At 62.6% G+C, this 19,139-nt stretch overlaps 2 protein-coding genes across 2 annotated transcripts; one reads left to right on the top strand and one right to left on the bottom strand.

Moving 5' to 3' along the window:
- The first annotated feature begins 1,105 nt into the window (after nucleotides 1-1,105).
- Nucleotides 1,106-4,387, top strand: Adad2 (adenosine deaminase domain containing 2). The gene is made up of 10 exons (XM_048355552.1): nucleotides 1,106-1,219; nucleotides 1,283-1,556; nucleotides 2,121-2,261; nucleotides 2,642-2,767; nucleotides 2,852-3,002; nucleotides 3,082-3,249; nucleotides 3,352-3,581; nucleotides 3,672-3,915; nucleotides 4,051-4,171; nucleotides 4,283-4,387. The coding sequence occupies exons 1-10, from the start codon at nucleotides 1,106-1,108 to the stop codon at nucleotides 4,385-4,387; spliced, it is 1,674 nt and encodes a 557-aa protein (XP_048211509.1).
- Nucleotides 4,388-4,691: 304 nt separating this feature from the next.
- Nucleotides 4,692-17,685, bottom strand: Kcng4 (potassium voltage-gated channel modifier subfamily G member 4). The gene is made up of 11 exons (XM_048355551.1): nucleotides 16,939-17,685; nucleotides 12,517-13,332; nucleotides 10,970-11,081; nucleotides 9,151-9,240; nucleotides 7,794-7,971; nucleotides 6,815-6,933; nucleotides 6,580-6,688; nucleotides 5,247-5,333; nucleotides 5,131-5,182; nucleotides 4,947-4,977; nucleotides 4,692-4,861 (listed from the first exon to the last, which is right to left on the bottom strand). The coding sequence occupies exons 1-11, from the start codon at nucleotides 17,683-17,685 to the stop codon at nucleotides 4,692-4,694; spliced, it is 2,511 nt and encodes an 836-aa protein (XP_048211508.1).
- Between the last annotated feature and the right edge of the window lie 1,454 nt (nucleotides 17,686-19,139).

The following is a 19,139-nucleotide window of genomic DNA, read 5'->3' as shown; positions in this document are numbered from 1 at the left end:
CTTCTGGCTTTTTCTATATATGTGGGGCTGAGGAATCAAACCCAGGGCTCCATGTATACGAGGCAAGCACTTGCCACTAGGCCATATTTCCAGCCCCTGTTTGCCTATCATGTCAGGGTCTTGTATGAAGGTCCAGGCCAGTCTCAAGCTAGGTAGCCTAAGCTGGCCTTGAACCCTGATCCCCCTGCCTCAGCAGTGATTCTTCACCACACCTAGTTAGAAGACCATTTAAATCAGTATCCTGCTTCTGCTACAAGTTGCCACAACCCACTGGCTTCAGAAAATAGAATACCTTACAGTTCTGGAGGTCACAATTCCAACACACATCTCACTGCTCAGCAGCTCCAGGAGAATCCACTGTGCATTTTCCGGCACCTGGAAGATGCCTGCACTCCTTGGCTGATGACCCCCTCCATCAGATTTTTCTCACGAAGCGACTTTCTCACCCTGACTCTTCTGTTTCCCCTTTGTGGTTACATTGTCCAGATAAGGCAGGAAGCTGAGATTCGAGGATTACAGCTCAAAGCCTGCCAGGGCAGGAAGGTCCATAAGGAGCTGTGGCTCAAGTGACAGAGTGCTAGCCTTGAGCTAAAACTGTGTTCATCCCAGGCTTCAACTCATCTTTCCTGTCCCCGCTTCGCCTCTAGCCCCTCACCCTGAAGGAGTGGCGTCTTAGGGCACTGCTAGGAGCCAATTCAGAATTGCTCCTCCGGGGAATGCCAGAGTACTAAGGTTTTTGGCTGGTGACTCCTTCTGTTTGGCTTTGGCAAGGTCTCCAGTGACATGTGAACCACGGATGCCAAGACCAGGCTGATGGAAGGGCTGAGGGCCCCGCCCCGCCCCGCCTCGCCCAGAGCCCCGCCCCGCCCCGCCCCGAGCCCCGCCCAGTAGCGCTGGTGCCTGGGCCACGTGGTCCGCATCCTGGCTGCCCCCCCCCCCCCCAGAGCCCCGCCTTCCAATTGGTTACTCGCGCTGCAGTCCTGCGGGCTCTCATTGGCCGGCCGTGGTTGGGGGGCGGAGCGCACCGCCCGCGGCGGACCACGTGCTCTCCACACGGCTCCACGTGTGGCGGCGGCGCATGCGCAGTGCCGGATCGCACTTGGCCATGGCGGCGCAGCCCGGCGCGGGAGTGGCGAGCGCGGACGATGGCGGCCGCAGGAAGCTCCGCCTGGCTGCCTCGCTTCAGATCAGCCCGGGGCCGGGCTCCTGGCGGCCGTCGGCCAGCCTGGGCCAAGACTCCTGGGGGTGCCCTTCGGCCCCCGGCGCGGAGGGCGAGGCGGAGGGCAGCGGGCCGCCCCGGGCAGCGGTGGGGGACGGCGGGCCCCGGGCCGGGGCCGGAGAGGGGCAGCGCGGGGCCGCGCCCGCCGGGGAAGACCCAGAGGCGCCGCCGGTGAAGGCCCCGAGGGTGTCCGTCCGGTCTGCAGGGCCCGCTGGGGACCTCCCGGCGTCCATCCCGCTGCCCAGGGACCCGCAGCCCGGCCAGGCTGTGGCCTTGCTGGAGCAGTACACGGCCAGCCTGGGCATGGCCCTGGCCTTCCGCGAGGACCAGACGGCAGGTGAGGCTGGGCCTAGAGCTGGCCTGGGCCGGGGACAGCTCTCCAGCCCTAGGTGATGAAGCAGAGGGGGGCCCCGGGGCCACCCCTGGAGCCTGGGACCTCCAGGTGGATCTTAGAGCACGGTGAGTCAGCTGTGCCGCGGGGCCACCGGGTGGCGAGGTCGTGGCCACACCTGTTTCGTGTGCGCAGCTGCGCCTTTAATCCCAGCCTTGGGAGGCTGAGGTAGGAAGGATCATGAACCCAAGGTGGGCCTGGGTAACAGAGCAAGACCCTACTTCAAGAGACCAAGACATTGAGAATCTCCAACCTGAGCTAAGAATGTTCCCCAAGCTTTCTGATCTCCTACACGTCAGTACTGTATTGGGGGCTTAGAGCCCAGCTTTTGGGGTCTGGGACTTTGCCACTTGAGCCACACCTCCACTTCTGGCTTTTTTTTTTTTTTTTGCTGGTTAATTGGAGATAGGAGTCTCACAGACCTTCCTACCTGGGCTGGCTTCGAACCACAATCCTCAGACTGCAACCTCCTGAGTAGCTCCTTCCTCACTCACTCTGTCTTTCTTGCAGGTCCCGGCTTTCCCTTCTCTGTGAGCGTGGAACTGGATGGGGTGGTCTGCCCTGCAGGAACGGCAGGCAGCAAGACAGAGGCCAGACAGCAAGCAGCACTCTCTGCCCTCCGCTACATCCAGAGTCGCCTTGGCAGACCGGGTATGGGCGCCCCAGTTGGAGGAGGTTTGCTGCCCCGTGGAAAGGCTAAGGTGGCTCTAGGTGGGCAGCCGATGAGCAGGTTGCACCTCAGAGAAGCGTCTGACTCCGCTATAATGTCCTTTGAAGGACAGGGTCCATTAGAAGAGCAGCTTTCCTGGTCTAGAAGGTGGCAGCCATCCCCTTCTTGGCATCCCAAAGAGTAGGACGGCATGCCCAGCCCCCATGGGACCCAGCGTCCCCTGCCTCTCAGAGCCCCCTGGGCAGCACGAAGCCTGCTCACTTGCCTGAGTACAGGTGGATGGGTGCTTGGCCCGTGTCCCAGTGCTGGGGAGAGAGGCCAGGCCTGTGGGGCCCACCGCCGACCTCTGGCCCTTCTGCAGAGACCATCCTGACTCACGAGCAGCGCTGTGCCGCTGTGGTCAGCGCTGGCTTGGATCGCTTGCTGGATGAGAATTCCCCGTACCAGGCCTGCAGGGGCACAGTGGCGGCCGTCATCTTGGAAAGGGGTGAGGATGGCTCTTGCCCCGCCTACCTCCGTCCCCCACAGACCCCCGGCCCCTCACTGAGCCTGACCCCCCCTCCCTGCACAGAGATCCCCAGTGCCAAGGGCCATGCCAAGGAGATCTATGAGCTAGTGGCGCTGGGCACCGGCAGTGGCAGCTGTGCCAGCTGGCTGGAGTTCTCAGGCCGGCAGCTCCACGACTGCCACGGTCTGATCATCGCTCGCAGGGCGCTGCTGAGGTGAGGGCAGGTGGGGGGGGGGCTGGGCTGCCCTTGGCCAGGATGGTGGCCCTAGCCCCTCTCTACCTGCCACCCCCAGGTTCTTCTTCCGGCAGATCCTGCTGGCCGTGCAGGGGGGGCCCAAGGGCAAGGAGCAGGCTGTGCTGGCCCCCCAGCCCGGGCCCGGGCCCCCTTTCGCCCTCAAGCCCGGCATCTTCCTGCACCTGTATGTCAGCAACACCCCCAAGGGAGCGGCCCACGATGTCTAGTACGTGGGGCTCCGTCGGCTGGGCGCCCCTCGCTTTGGCTGTGGCGAGGGGACCGGGATCAGAAGGGCGCAGCCGACTCTGGGTCCCTCATTTCCCTCCAGCCTCCCACTGTCCCCCGAGGGTAGCATCCTGAACGTCCCGGCCTTCCGCCTGCAGGTCCACGTCTGTGGGCAGCTGAAGCCAGTGTCCTACGTGGCCCCCGCGCTCCGGGACACGCGCGTGGGCTGCCTCTCGGCCAGCGACAAGCTGGCGCGCTGGGCCGTGCTGGGGCTGGGCGGTGCGCTGCTGGCCCACTTCCTGCCACCGCTCTGTGCCACCAGCCTGGTCCTGGGTAAGGGGCCAGAGCAGGGGACGGGCTCTGGGGCCGGGGGGGGGGGCATGGAGGTGACCCAGACCATGTCCTGCGCCTTTTGCTCCACAGCTGACCCATGCCACGACCCCCCAACTCTGAACAGGGCCATCCATGCCCGGCCCAGCTTGGATGGGGTTCTGGGGTCCGGCCTGCCCCCGCCCTACGTCCGCACCACCCTGCACCTGTTCTCGGGGCCTCCGGTGGCCCCCTCCAGCCCTGCCCCCAGTAGCTGCCATGGCCTGAGCCTCAATTGGAGTCTGGGGGATCCTGACATTGAAGTTGTGGACGTGGCCACGGGGCGCGTGAAGACCAAGTGAGGCCTGCGGGGTGGGGTGGGAGAGCAGCCTGGTGGCAGTACCCCAGCCCTGCTCTGGGGGTGAGGGACCGGGTTTGGGGGCGGGCCCGCGGTTCTCCCCTCCCCACCGCTGACCTCCGCCTCTCCTCCCAGCGCGGCTCTGGGGCCCCCCTCCCGCCTCTGCAAGGCCGCCTTTCTCAGGGCCTTCCGCCAGGCGGCCCAGGCTCTGGGGAAGCCTCAGCTCCTGGCACTGCAGACCTACGAGGACGCCAAGGTCAGTCCCCCTCCCTCGTAGCCCCCATCGCCAGTCCCCTGTCTCCTAGTCCAAGACCTTGCTCCTCCTCCCTCCCCCCCCCGCTCTCCCCCACTCTCTGTCTCCCCACAGGCGGGACCCTACCAGCAGGCTCGCCAGCAGCTCTCCCTTCTCCTGGACCAGCAGGGCCTGGGCGCTTGGCCCTCCAAGCCACTGGTGGGCAAGTTCAGGAGCTGAACCGACTGCCCCCGCAGGGGTGGGGCCCACGGAGGCCGCGGGGAGCCCACAGGGGCTTGGGGGAGCCACACAGGGGCCCGCGCCGCTCCAGGCTCTGGCTGCTGTACGCTATTTCCAATAAAGAGTAGTGAGCCTCTGGCGGTCTGTGCCTCTGTGTGTCGCGGGTCACCTCGTGAAGCGCCCTGTGTGTTCTGAGCCCCACCTGGGTCCCGCTCTCCAGAACTCCGGGGCCACGGGGCCAGCCCCAGCTCGCAGGTGCCGCGTGGGAGGGGAGGGTCGGAGGCCGGGCTCCCTCCTTCCAGCCTCAGCTGTCGTCGATGGGCCTTGGGAAGCTGGCCCCGGGGCCCGGGGAGGCGATGTTTGGTTTCCCGTGACCTCTGCGATGGGCTGAGACGCCCTCACACTCCGTGCCTGTCAGGAGCGCCCCAGCAGCGAGCAGCACTGGCCTCGGTTTACGCAGTAGGAAGATGGAGCCTGGGAGGAATGCGTGCAGGCTCCGGGCCAGCCCTGCCAGACAACAGGTCCCCGGCCTCGCAGTGTCGAGGGAGGAGGAGCCCACCTTCCAAGCCCTCCGAGTCTGCACCGCGGCTCTGCAGAGGGGAGCCCCAGTCCGTGTGCCTGGCTTCTCCCCACAGCTCTGGCTCGGGCCAGGCCTGGCCTGGAAGCCAGAAGTTGGGTCCCTCCGTCTAGCACGGCTGCCACTAGGCGTGTGTGGCTGGCCCTGTGTGTGCTGGTGGGCTCACCTGGACAAAGCGGGAGCCGTCCACGTCCCGCGTGCTGTCAGCCAGCGGCGTTCTGGACACGTGGGCACCTGTTTCTCATCATTGCCCCCCTCAAGGTACAGCCACTTCAGAAGTACCGCCACGGTCCTAGGTGGCGATCTAAATCACATCCGGTGCAGCGCACATCCGTGCCAGCGGATCCGAGGGACGCGCCCTCGGCGGTCCTGGAACCACAGAGGGACAGCTAATCAGAGGGCCTCCCCGGGGGGAGGAAGGCGAGCGGGGACACAGAGAGAAAACACCACCATCGGGCAGGGCCAGCACTCCACAGCCCGCTAGCCAAAAGGAGAGCTCCTGAGCTGCGCGACTCACGCCTGTAATCCCAGCTGCTCAGGGCCTTCAGCTCTGAGGATCGCAGTTTTGGCTGCGCTGGAAAGTGTGTGAGACTCGTACCTCCAATTAGTCACCAAAACCTGGAGGTGCAACTATGGCTCAAGTGGGGGAGCACCAGCCTCGAGTGGAAAAGCTAAGGGATATCGCCCAGGCCCTGAGTTCAAGCTCCAATACTGGAACAAAGGGAAGTCAAGTTTCTACCAACTCTGTACGGGGGTGGGGGGGGGTGAAAACATTGCCCCATTGCTGGGGCTGAGAACTCCCAGCCTGGTGCCTCACCTGACCCCCCCTCCCATCCCCCGCCCCCCCCCACCCCCGTCTCACTGCCCAGGATAGCTGCCCGGATTCCCAGGCCCTGTGAGCCCCAGTTTGCTGACCTAGGGGAGGAGTAGGGACTGGCCTGGCTGACTCTGCACTGCCCCCTCCCGACAGCCAGGAGGAAGGAGAGGCCCTGCCAGCAGGGAGGTGACACCTGAGCCAGAGACATCCCAGGGGCGGGGGGGGGGGGGGGGGGGGGGGGCGGTCCCTAAAGAGAGCGCAGGGGCCGAGTAGGGACCAGCGGAGTCTGGCTTGAGGTATTGACAAGGTGATGTACAGAGGAGGTACAGGTACATAATAACCTTTAAGCGTCGTTAAAATCAAGCCGCCTCTGGAGTAAACATTTCTCGTGGTTACCGTTTGTCAGCGATGGAGAGGGCTTGTGAAAGTCCCCAGCCTATTCATTAGCTCGCTTCACACTTGATGGACCATTGTGCTGCCGTGGTGACTGCAGCCTGGGCCAGAAATGACGCCACCGTTTCCATTCGGCTTCCTGTGGTCCCGGCCTCTGGTCTTCATTAATCACACCGTCACTGGGCAGACACGCTATTCAAGATGACAGGAACCGCTGTGTTCTGCCAAGTACGCGCTCTTTGTCCCCGGGTTGCATCGCTGTGCCGGTCCCAGCTTTCGGCTCTGCGCCACGGCCGAACCCGACAGTCTGCTAATGTCCTTTCAGCCTAATCCCACCCCCCCAGCCCCTCGGGAAAAAGTGTTGGCAACAGCGGCATGTTTAGATTGGGATTTGAGGTGATTTACCTTGGCACGTGCCACTGTTCCCTCGGGGTGCCTCTCCCCGCTTCCAGCAGGGCCTCTAGCTCTGGGTGCCATCGCTGGCCCCTGCACACCCTGGGTGTCACCTTCACTCCTGGGGCAAGGGCACCGGGTAGAAATGTGGACCGGGGAAGCCAGCCTCAGTTTCCCCCTCAACACGCCCACTGCAGGGTTGTGGTGGGAGGGTTTGGGGGTGGGGTGGGGCTGTGGTCAGGCTCACCGGCCAGCAGCCTGCAATATGGGATGTTCATTTCTCCCCGGCCCCCAGAGGGGTCCTCTGCATTGAAGGTGCCCCCCACGGGGTGGAGAATTAACGGATTGTCGCGTTTCCTTACAGAACTGTGTTGGAAAGAGAACAGAGGCTCTCAAGTAAGGCTTGGAAGGCATTCTGAAAAGTTTCATGGAGTCAAAGCGAAGGGTCTGCCCTCCAGCCCCAGGGCCCAGGGGAACTTAGCTCTTAAGTACTTATATACGCATAGTCTATTCTGTGGCCTTCAGAGATACTCTTAAACCCATCTTCCTAAGTGGCCACCCAAAGATAAACGAGGCTGGGTCCTTCCTTACGCAGCCCGCAGGAGACCAGGTGTGGTTCGCTTGCAGCCTCCACATCTGCTCCAGCTGTAAAACTTGATGGCCTTGAGCTGGGCAAGGCTTTCTTAGACATGATGCCAAAATTAAAAAAAAAAAAAAAGATGTGGACTCCACTGAACTAAAAAATCTCATGCTTTGGAGAAGCAGAAGAGTGAAAAGAAACCCATAGAACTGGGAAGGCATTTGTAAGTCCTGTGTATAATCACAGGCTTGTATTTGCAATATGTAAAAAAAAAACAAAAAACGAAACCAATACTCTGACAATTCAATGATAGAGGTAGCCAACCCAGCAAATGGACAAACGTATGAAGATCTCTTCATCATTAGCCACTGGGAAATTGCAAGTCGAAACAATAATAAAAATGATCAGTGTGGGCTGGGAATGTGGCCTAGTGGTAGAGTGCCTGGCTCGTATACATGAAGCCCTGGGTTCGATTCCTCAGCGCCACATAGATAGAAAAAGCCAGAAGTGGTGCTGTGGCTCAAGGGGCAGAGTGCTAGCCTTGAGCAAAAAGAAGCCAGGGACAGTGCTCAGGCCCCGAGTCCAAGGCCCAGGACTGGCAAAAAGAAAAAAAAATCTGTGTGGGTGTGAGATGATGAGCTGAAACCTTCGCACAGTGGGGGCCGAGGGACCTGCTGCACCTCCGCGGAGACGCCGGGCAGTTCCCAGAGGTGGTTCCATGTCACTCACCAGCAATTCCACTCCCGGGGATGACAAGGAATAAATGCCACCACCACAAACCTCTACACAGATGGCGGCAGCAGCAGCACCGTAATACTGTTTCCCTAAGTGGAAACAACCCAAATGTCCATTCGCTAATGACCGGATAAGCAAAATTCCCTTCCGGCATACAAGCAATCAACTCTGACCTCGCTCCAAGGGGTCTCAAGGTCATTATGCGCAGGCTGCTCGGAGCAGCTGGGGGTGGAGGGGACCGACTGGAGCACGGCCTGGGGTCTGCGTGTGCCCCGGGGCTTTGAGCTGTGTGTTGTACACTTTGAGTACACAGCCTTGCTCCGCAGTGGCAGGCCAGCCAGGCCGGTCCTCAGTCCTGTCGTGGCAGGAGACCAGGCTCCGTCCGGCTCTCTGACGGGGCACCCCGGACGGTTACCAACGCGGTGGGCTCCTCTGCTCAGTGTCCCGTCATCACCGAGGTGCCAGGGGTGGGGCGGGCTTGTCGAAGGTGGGGAGTGCCGTGGCTGACGATGGTGGGGTTCCCTGCTGGTGCGGGTGGAATTCGCTAGCTCGCCGTGTCTCTCCCCAGACCCGTGGGGAGCAGAAGGGCACACAGCAGCCATTCTGGAGGGAGCCCGGCCAAACGTGGCAAACCACCGAGCTCGCAGGTTCACGGGAGACAGGAGGGGGGGGGCGCGGCTGCTCGGAGGGTGCAGAGCACGGTGGCTTGGGGCAAGGACAAGCCTGGAACCTGAGAGAGAGGGAGAGAAGCAGCGACAGGCAGAAACAGAGTAATAGAGTCAGGGAGAGATACGGGGGCAGGGAGAGAGAGAGAGAGAGAGAGAGAGAGAGAGAGAGAGAGAGAAGGGGGGGACTGTCTAACCCAGGCCCCACTTGACCTCTTGCTGGGAGGCCTCCTTCCTCTTCCTATGTCCCCAAAGTCAACCTCCACAGCCTCCTGGCTGGACCTACTGGACACACCACACAGACGAGCCGCAACACACTTTGTAATATAGTTTAATGTTTCTCTCGGGGTGCATGGCGGGTCCTGAAAGCTCGGCCAGCCAGGAGCAGGGGGAACCCGGAGTCTCTCGAGGGCCCCCATCATTTGGTCACTGCCAGCCCAGCAGAAGCTGTGGAGGCAGCGAGATGGGTGATCTTAGCTCCGGGTGCCCGAATTCGCCCAGGCTCCCATGGCTTTGTTCTTCTGCAAAGGTGAGTCGTGAAGCTCTCCAGCGGTGGTGGCGGCGGCGGCGGTCCCTGTGCTGTGTGTCCCCGGGCTGCGGTACCCGTGGCCCCTGGAGCAGGCTGCTGCTGCTGCAGGCCAGGCTCCTTTAGTCTTACTTTTAATGAACTGCCCCTTGGATGGATGCCACAGGCTGGCCAGAGAATAGGTAGGTCAGAGCTGGGAGTCCAGAGCCGGGGCTGAACCTGGCTTTGCTGCCCCTGGCTTGTCCCCGGCTTGTCCCTGGCCTGTCCCCGGCCTGCCCCTGGCTGTGTCCCCGGCTTGCGCTGCTGCGTGCCTCCCCACGTTGCATCACCCTGTCCCTGAGTCTTCTTCACACATGTAAACTTGGCAGGTTGGACCCTTGTGTGGGATGAGCCAAAGGCTTGCAGGGCCCTAGCGAGAGTGCTCCGTGGGGATCTGAGCACGTGTCTAACTGGGTGAAAGCGGCGGTGTGGCTTTCCTTCTCCCAGCCTTGGTCGCCCCATCCTACAACGAGGGTGTTCATTTACTTTGGAGCTCTTGACTCTTTTTAAGGGGTCTGGGATTCCTTCGGGGGACCCTTTGCACCTTGAGATGCACTTCGTCTCCAGGGGCTCTTCCACCCCTTAGGGGGACTCCCTGTGGGGAGTCCTGGATGGTCCTCGATTGGTTCTAGATGTTTCCATATTGTCCTAGACGCCATCAACATTGAGTCCTTGAGTCTCTGGTCCAGCCAACATCCTTGAATCCTTTTCTTTCCAATGAAGAACTAACTTATTGTCTGGTGAGAAGGTTATTGAACCAAAATGTCAGTTACTTCTTGGAGCCACCTCCAGCCACAACCTGAATCAAGGGTCATTTTTTTTTTTTTTTTTTTTTGGCCAGTCCTGGGCCTTGGACTCAGGGCCCGAGCACCGTCCCTGGCTTCTTCCCGCTCAAGGCTAGCACTCTGCCACTTGAGCCACAGCGCCGCTTCTGGCCGTTTTCTGTATATGTGGTGCTGGGGAATCGAACCTAGGGCCTCGTGTATCCGAGGCAGGCACTCTTGCCACTAGGCTATATCCCCAGCCCAAGGGTCATTTTTTTAAACTATTTTTTTTTGCCAGTTTTGGGGATTGAACTCAGATCCTGAGCACTGTCCCTGGCTTCTTTTTTTGCTCAAGACCATTTTTTTGCCAGTTTTGGGGCTTGAACTCAGATCCTGAGCACTGTCCCTGGCTTCTTTTTTTGCTTAAGACCAGCACTCTACCACTTGAGCCACAGCACCACTTCTGGCTTTTTCTATATATGTGGTGCTGAGGAATCGAACCCAGGGCTTCATGTATACGAGGTGAACACTTTACCACTAGGCCATATTCCCAGCCCCAAGGGTCATTTTTTTTTCTTTGCCTTTAATTGGAAAATATCTACCTCTGGCTACAGTCATGCTTTGGCGGCTCCGGGGGGAATAATTGTGGGAATCAAGAGGCTCCTTCCAGCCAATGGGGATGAAGAAACTGCCTAGCAACTTGCTCATCACTCCCACTCTACCCAATCACAGGCAAGATGCTGCCCAGCAATGCTAGACCAAGACGACTTAGACCTGCCTCCTGGAACATTAACCGGGGGCAGGGGGTGGGGTGGGGGGAGTAGAGCATTTAATTAAGCCCTACATGTGAGCAATCAATCCAAATTTTCCACCTCTAATTTAGTAGAGAAATTCCACGGGTATGTGTGGAGACTTGATGGAAGCTTGTAACGTTGCTGATAAGTTCATCTCCTATTGATTTTAAGCTTTTCTTTTAGCCTTGGTGCACAAAGGGGAGTGGAAATGGCAGCGTGGGGGCCAGACGCAGCATGGCAGGACTAGAACTGAGAATGGCCGCTCCAGGAGCTCCAGCAGCACAAGCAAGTCTTCACACAGAAGAGAGAGGCAAATGTGGAGGCTGACAGGAGCCCCAGGTCCTCCAGTGGCTTCTTCTCCAGGTCTTGGGGTTCGATGGCCACCTGGGCCCAGCCGGCTGTGGCCAGGCACTGAGCAGGAAGGGAGATGTCTTGACATTTTCACGACCTTCTAACCATCATCATTTGCCAATGAGAGCAGAGCGCTGCCTGCTTGGGTGGTCTTCACCCACAGTAGCCCTCCAAAGGGGTCTAAGGGACCCAAGGCAGAGAACCACAGATCTAGCCCAACTGCCGTTGTGAGAGGGCAAGGGGTGCGCCCAAAGCCACAGATGGAAAGAGAATCGCAGGTCCCACCCACGCTGCCCAGTGCCCAGCACACAGTACATGGGAGGCTTTGGGCTTTGCATATTTGGCCTGGAACAAAAGATCCGTGGCTGCTGAAATGCCCCAGAACACAACCAAATGCCCAGGGGACCCCCACCAGGTCCTTCTTGCATAGACCCACACCCCGTGGGCCTTCCAGGGTGCAGAGAAAGACTAAGGGTGTCCCCACTGACTCCTGGGGTCTAGAGCTGTGGGGATGTGTGTCTGCACCTGCTGGAGAAGTGTGCGGAAGTGGGGCCACCCCCAGGGGCCTTTGGGCACTGCTGCCCAGAGCCCACTGCTCTGTCTGAGCTGTCTCGTCCTAGCCACTGGGCCCCACATCTGCCTCTGTTGGATATGAATGGGCAGATAAAGAAAACAGTACACCCAGATACAAGGTTGGGGTGCTCCCAAGCAGGGCTCCGGTCTGGGAGCCGGGAAGGAGCACCCTGTTCTGTTGCTCTGTTACACCCTGAAGGTGTGCTGGGTCCAAGGCGGTCTACCTGAGCATAGCTAGCTGAGCCCCCCGAAGTTGGGGAACTGTGCAGGAAACCCCCAACCTCTGGGACGAGGTGGAGCCTCCACCAGTCAAGCAAGGGCTGGCTAAGTGGAGTTCAGCTACCAAGGTCACCTGCTGCCTTGGCAGTGCCTCCTGTCCAAGCCCAGGCATGCGGGCAGGGTGGGTGGCATGGCAGGCCGGAGACACCCCCCCCCCCAGTTCTGCCTTTCTTGCTAAGAGCTTGCCGCAGAGCTGGGGGAGCAGCGGCGATGGGCAATGCCAAGGGTGGAGGTGAGCTCTCTGTGTGTGGGGGGCTGTGTGTGATCTGAGCAGAAGGGCGGCACCCCCAATTCTCGGTGGTGAGGAGGCCCGGGAGGGAGGCTCTGAGGGTGAGGAGTGGAGTTGCGCAGGCTTCCCCTCAGCTGTCAGTGATGATCGGTGCGGTGCGGTGCGGTGCGGTAGGTGGAGCAGAGCGAGGCCGGGAGTCTGGGCGCTCTGGGAGAGGTCTGTGCGCGGTGGGCCGGCAGGCAGCTGGGGAAGGGCGTGGATGGGGCCAGGAGGGCCAAGGGTCACACACACACACACACACACACACACACACACACACACTCGGAGGGTATCTGCGGCTTTGCCTCCTCCTTCCGTTGGGAGATGCGCCCCTGTGGTCCGAGCCCGGGGGCCGGGCTGGAGCTGCGGGGTTACCCGTGGGCCGGGTCGTCGGGGTCGGCGGGGAGCTCGCCGCGCGCCGGCGCAGTGCAGGCGGCGGAGGCGAGCCTGGAGCCGCTCCTGCTCCCTCTTGAGCTCCAGGTAGGAGTGGGAGAAGGTGTGGAAGATGGACGTGGCCGGGAAGGCCATGATGAGGATGCCGCTCAGGATGCTGCTGAGCGCCACCACCTGGCCCGGCACGCTGCGGGGCACCATGTCGCCGTAGCCCACGGTGGTCATGGAGATGACGGCCCACCAGTAGGAGGCGGGGATGCTGGTGAACTCCGGGGCGCGGCCGGACTCGCGCTCGGCCACGTAGACCAGCGGCGAGAAGAGCGCCACGGCCACGGCCAGGAAGAGCAGCAGCAGCCCCAGCTCGCGCGCGCAGCGGCGCGCGGTCAGGCCCAGCGTCCGCAGCCCCAGCGAGTGGCGCGCCAGGCGCATCACGTAGAGCACGCGCAGCGCGCGCAGCACGCGCAGCGCCAGCCCCACCTTCTCCAGGTAGGAGCCCGCGCCGCCGCCGCCGCCGCCGCCGCCGCCGGGCCGCCCGGCCCCGCCCCCGGGCCCCGCCCCCTCGCCCGGCCCCGCCCCCTCGCCAGGCCCCGCCCCCTCGCCCGGCCCCGCCTCCTCCCACACCACCAGCGACGCGTAGTAGGGCGACAGGGCCAGGATGTCGATGATGTTCAGCGGCCCGCGGAAGAACTGGCACTTGTCCGGGGCCTGGACGAACCTCAGGCAGAACTCCAGGGAGAACCAGGCCACGCACACCGTCTCCACCACGAAGATGTAGTAGCACTTTCCGGAACATTCGCCCTGGGGCAGGGAACGGGAAGAGGCACGTTGCTTGCTCCGTGTTGGCCCAGCTGCCCACCGCCCTCCTCCTCCTCCTCAGCCCGCCTGTCGGGGTGGGGGTGGGGGCGGGCTGCACGGCAGCCCTCTCCTGAGACCCGGTGTGCAGGACTGTCCGGGGGTCTCACTGCTGGAGGACCTCCAGCCAGCCAGGACGGGCCCGGGCCGCCCTGGTCCCCACCAGGCTCCCAGCCGGCAGCCCCCCAGGGGAGGAGCGAACACCACGGTGGAGAAATTGGGCTCTTAAGTCGAGGGCACCCAGATCTCTTACCCAGGGAACTGGCACCCGAGAAAGAGAAATCAACTCTTTGGTGGTTTGTTTTGTGTTGGTAGTGGGGTTTGACCTCAGGACCTTTGGCTTGTTAGACAGGCACTTCCCTTCTGGAAACACATCTCCTGATTGCTGCCTCTCGAAAAGCTGGGGTTATAGGTGTAAGCTATCATGCCTGACCTCACAGTCTACATCTTACCAAGATAACCCATATGACTTAAGAGCCGGTTATACTTCTAGTGCAACCTTAGCCGTACCTACGTCACACTCAGGCTTGGAGAAGTTTCCATGCCCAGGAGGGACGCTGGAGTCTTTTAAGTTAGCTGATATGGTTTTTTAAGCATTGAACAGGAGAATTTTCCCAAAGATGCGTGATTCTAATGTCAAACCAGGATTCTAATGTGGAGCCAGGATTGAGGAATTGGCAATAAATACACACACACACACACACACACTCACACACACACACAAGTGGATGAGTGACTGGAGCCAGGTGCTTATGTGAAAACTAAAAGGTTGTCAGTTGCAGGGTTTTGGGGGAAGAAAATGCTCTGAAGTGGAAAAAGACATTATTTCCGATGCTTGGGCCCCGTGGGAGGCTCCGCTGAAATGTGCCCTGTGGCGTGGCCTTTATGAGGAGAAGGGCTGACCTGCCCGGGCCCAGCAGCCTTCTCCCTCTTCCTCCCTGATTTCTGTCTGGTCCTTCGTAAGCTGCTGTGCTGAGAGACAGAGTTCAGACTGCTTGGGGCCCAGGTTCAAATCCCAGCTCTTCCACTCCCTGGTGCCCCCCCCCCCCGCGCTGCATCCAGGTGCTTGTTTCAAATGCAGGCACCTGGCTCCCACCACAGACCACAAACTGGTGCAGTCGGGTCAGGAATGTGTATTTGCACCAGCTCTCCCGTGGACCCTGCGGTGCCTGGAAGCGCCAGGCCCAGCTACCTTTTCCCTGCCAGGCCTCTTCCTGCACTGACACCCAGGGAAATGTCCCCTCCGCTTGAGAGCTTTTCCAGGTGGCCGGCCAAGAGCTCGGGAAGGTGACCCTCAGAGCCCAGCCAGCCCGGCAGGCCTGCCTCCGCCCCCCCAGCTGCCGTTTGCCTATTCAGGCCATGTCCACCCCGTGCTCCCTCCCTGGGCTCCCCTGCACTGCACCAAGCTGGCTTTGCCAAATCTCTCCACTGCGCCCCACTCTGCTCGGCATCCTAAACAGCTTGCAGGCGCCTGGTCCTGGAGGGTGGGCGCCTGTCCCGGGAGCTCGCACCTCCCCAGCCAGAGGGGTTTCGGGACTCCAGCCCAGGGAAGATTCCTTAGCCCCGTGAATGTTGAAAACAAAAAGTCAAAGGAGAAGGAAGGAATGAAGTTAACTTTCTCTCGGAGGAAGTGTTGATAGGGAAGGAAACTCATCATCCTAGTGGTCCCCATCTTTCTGGATTTGAAAACAGAAAATGCTAGATCTGGAGCTCCCTCAGTCCTAGACAAGGCGGGGGGTGTGTGCTGGGCTCCCAGCCTGTGGGCCTTGCCCACAGGGGTGTGCTCCGTATCCTTCACGTATGGAGCAAAGAGAAGCCCCGGGCAGGGAGCATGGGGCTCTTCCACCCGTGGGTCACCAGGGGAGACAGCAGACCTCAACTTGCAGGGCACCGGCCTTCAAAATGGCAGCCCTGGCTGTGGTTAGGTGGGTGGGAAAGAGTCCTAAGGGTCGTTGAGGTGAGGGAACATTCTGGATCACCGGGGGTGGGACTGGACCCACTTGTGAAAAGGTGCAGTTCAGCGTGCTTTAGGGGAAGACTCAAGGTCACGGAACTCAAAGGACCGCGGCGAGCCGGGCGGTGGCCAGTCAGATCTGAGAGGGGTGGGGGTCCCCACGGCCCTCGCGGAAGGACAGGGTGGGGACTGCAGTGGGGAGGGGCAGCTGTGTCTGGGGCACAGGGCCCTGTTCCCAGCGAGCAGTCCTTCCTGGTTGGTCCTCACAACATCTCTGTGCCCTCCTTCCCCAGCCCAGCCTCACAAGAGAGCCCAAATGCCCCCAGTGCAGGATGGGGGGGGGGATCAAGAACGCACCCCACCTGCCCCTCAGCACCGAGGAGGCAATTCTGTCCCCCTGGGGGGCTAAGGAGACTCAGAACGTGGCAGCTTCCTGCCCGCTTGAAGTTGCAACCCGGGGTACACCTGGGGTACAGGGCTGTGCAGGGGGCCCCGGGAGCCTGCCCGTGCTCAGGGAGCCTCCCCTCCAGGGTCTGGGCACCCCGTCCCTTCACTCATCCGCGTCACTGCCTGGCCAAGCCCTTGGGCTGTCCCCACCCGTAGCTGGCCAGCCTTGGCAGCCGGCTGACTGTCCCCTGTGTCCCCTGAGCGCAGACAGGAAATGCAGGGCAGGCGTGCACTGGGGGGGGGGGGGGGGACTGCTGCTTTTTGTGCACATGGCAGGACACAGTCTTGGTCCTCCCTGTGTGAACTATCACCCCAGCAGGGGAGCAGGCCCTCTCCGGGCCCGGCTTCTCGGGGAGTGTGTGTCCACCCACGGAGGCGGCTTTGCTGGGGAGAAAGCGGAAGCTGCGGTGTCTGGACAGAGCCCTGGAGCCGCAGCAGCCCTGGGCTGCCCCCCCCCGCCCCCCGCTGCCAGCCCCGACTCGCCGCTGACTTGAGCCCCATGCAGCTAGGCCCGGGCCCTGCCCTTGGCCATTTCCAGAAGTCCCTGACCCTCTGTGCACTCGAGATCGCGGTGTCGACGAATGTTCCGCGCCTCGGGGTCTCCATCTGGAAATGGAGCTGGGCGGCCACTGGAGCGGGCGCTCAGCAGCTGCTCAGGAAACGTCTGTCCCCCGAGGGCAGTGACTTGGGAACCTTCGGGTCAGTGTCACCCCCCCCTTCTAAAACATGCCACCCGTTTTCACAAGGAAGACACCGAGGCTCAGAGAGCAAAGGACGCCCTGTGGTCACGAGGGCCACCAGCCGGGCCACTGAGGCAGCCGTGGAGTGGAGCTGTTTGTTTCCGCACCAGTGCCTTCCGTCCAAGTCAGGGGCACAGATGCCTTTCAAAGGCTAGCGTTACGTCGCTCTTATGGTCTCCTTTGGAAACAATGACACACACGCGCACACGCACACGCACACGCACGTGCACAGCCCGTGTGAACGGGCTGGTCTATAAACGCACGCGCCTCCCGTGGGATCACGCGCGTGCTCTACGCGCCACGCGAGGCCGTGTCCGTGGGCGCCTCTCTGCGACGAGGCGAGGAGGCCGCGACCCCAGGCCGGAGAAGAGCCGAGAGCGGGGGCCCCGTCCCCGCCCCGAGGCCGCTCACCTGGTCCTCCTGGGCCCTGAGGTCGGGCATGGTGCTGACGCACAGGCTGACCACCGTGGCGGCCACGAAGAGGACGGAGAGGCAGGCGAAGACCTTGCCGGGCAGCCCCGAGCGCGGGTTCTCCACCGTCTCCCGCAGCCGGAGCATGCAGCGCGCCCAGCGCGAGCCGGGGCCCCCGGGGCCCCCGCGGGCCTCGAGCCGCCGCCGCCGCCGCTCCAGCGCCTCCGCCTCCTCCTCGCGCCGCAGCTCGGCCGCCTCGTCCAGCCGGGCCAGCAGCCGGCGCCGGCAGCAGCGCTGCAGGTGGGCCTCGTCGATGCCCCAGTAGCGCAGCTCCTCCCGGAAGGACAGCGCGCACATCTCCCGCCGCAGCCGCAGCTTCCCGGCCGCCAGGAAGCTCGCGATGGCGCCGAACGCGCGGGGGCTCCGGTCGAAGAAGAACTCGCGGCTGCGGTGGTCGTAGTCGTCGCAGAGCCCGCGGATGTCCTTGCGGCTGCGGCACAGCCGGAGGCGGCCCAGGCGGCTCCCCGGGAAGGCGTCCAGCGTGCTCCAGGGCACGCGGTACCGGCAGCCGCCCACGTTCACCAGCAGCTCCCGCGGCAGGCCGGCCGCCGGGCGGGGGTCCCGGGCGCCCACCCGCCGGGCCCTGCGGTAGTACAGGCCCTTGGCCGGCGGTGCGTCCGGGGGGCCGCAGGCGTCGGGGCCGTGGTGTCCGAGGGGCGAGCTGCCGTCTGCGGGAGGCTCGGGCATGGCGGAGGGCGGCGTGGGTGCGGGGCGGGCTGGCTGCGGGTCCGCCGCCGGAGGGAGGAGGGGAAGAGGATGCAGGCAGGACAGTCAGCTCCCCGGCGTCTCCCGCAGACCGCGGACCTGGGCTGTCCCGAGACGGTGGCCGTCACTCACTTTAGTGAGCAGCTACTATGTACCCTCAGAACCACCCAGAGGGGCTACTACGGGGGCGGGGGCTCCCGCTGGGCAAGGTGGGGGCCGTGCGGTTCACCCCCGATCTTACGTGGTGCGTGCACATGGCGAGACGTGCCAACTCGTTAGCAGAGGCTCTGCGGCCTCTGTGAGGGGCCAGGCCGGCCCCCCCCCAGGGGTGGGCGGGAGGCTCCAGGCGCCCTGCTCGGTCTCCACGACCACCAGGTGGGCACCGAGGCACTGAAGAGCTCCGCTCTGCCACGAGGCAGGCTCCTCCTCGTCAACTCGCCTCAGCCCTAGATGGGGAAACTGAGGCACGGCATGGGCCAACACCCTGCCCAGCGTTTGGCAAGCCTGGCTTAGAGTGAGGCCTGGAGAAGGTGGGCCGCGGGCAGGGTCAGGAGCTCCTGGGATGGCCTCGCCCCCGGGGCCTGGCCTTCCCGCTGGAGGGGAGGGGGCACCTTGTGGGTGCCTGCCTCCGCCACCCTTGCTGTGTGACCTTGGGGTAGTCACTCCCCCTCTCTGGGCCTCCGAGAGGGCCTCTCACACGCCTTCCTCCCGGGCCTCCTCGGGGCCCTTGGCTGAGGTGACCCGTTGAGCCCGTTCACGTATTTACAAGATCACCTCCGCGCCAGGTCTCGCCCTGGGCGGCCATTCCTACGCCGTCTCCCGAGCCTCTCCCGCAGAGGAGCGCGGGCCGCCGAGCGGACGTGGAAGTCGGGGGGAGGCTGGCGGGACCCCAGGGACCCCACACGCAGGAAAGAGCGCAGCCTGCAGGGAGCAGGCAGACCCGAGTCCCCCCCCGGCTCCCCAGTGCACACACCAAGGCCCAGGGAGCCCCAGTGACTCGTCCAAGGTCACACAGCAAGTCCAAATTCACCCCGGGACTCAGTTTCCCAGACTCACGTCCCCTCCTTCCCAGAACCCCAGAGGGACTTTTGCAGCCTCCCGTTCCCACACACAGCCGGCAGAAACCCTCCTTCCAGCTCATGGGAAAGGGGTGCACCCAGTGCGGGGGCCGCACCCCCGCCACCCTGCAGCCAGAAACTTCTCCTGGAGTCGAACTCACCCCCGGCCTCAGGAGCCGTGCGCCGGCCGTCTGTCTGCAGGTGGGGGAGAGCCGGTGTCTGGGTGCCGGGAGAAGGGACGGGCTGGCGGTGGAGACGGAGGAGAGTTAGTTTCCAGTCTGCCTTCCCCCGCCCCCTCCGGAGCTGAGAAGTTCATTCATCCTGCGTCTCTCCCTCCCGCCGCCGCGGAGGCGCGCCGGGGGCTGAGCGGGGCTGGCA

This window comes from Perognathus longimembris, chromosome 10 (assembly GCF_023159225.1).
Source record: "Perognathus longimembris pacificus isolate PPM17 chromosome 10, ASM2315922v1, whole genome shotgun sequence".
NCBI classification, from domain to species: Eukaryota; Metazoa; Chordata; class Mammalia; order Rodentia; family Heteromyidae; genus Perognathus; species Perognathus longimembris.
Note: the sequence above shows the minus strand (reverse complement) of the source record. Positions and strands in the feature narration are given on the sequence as shown.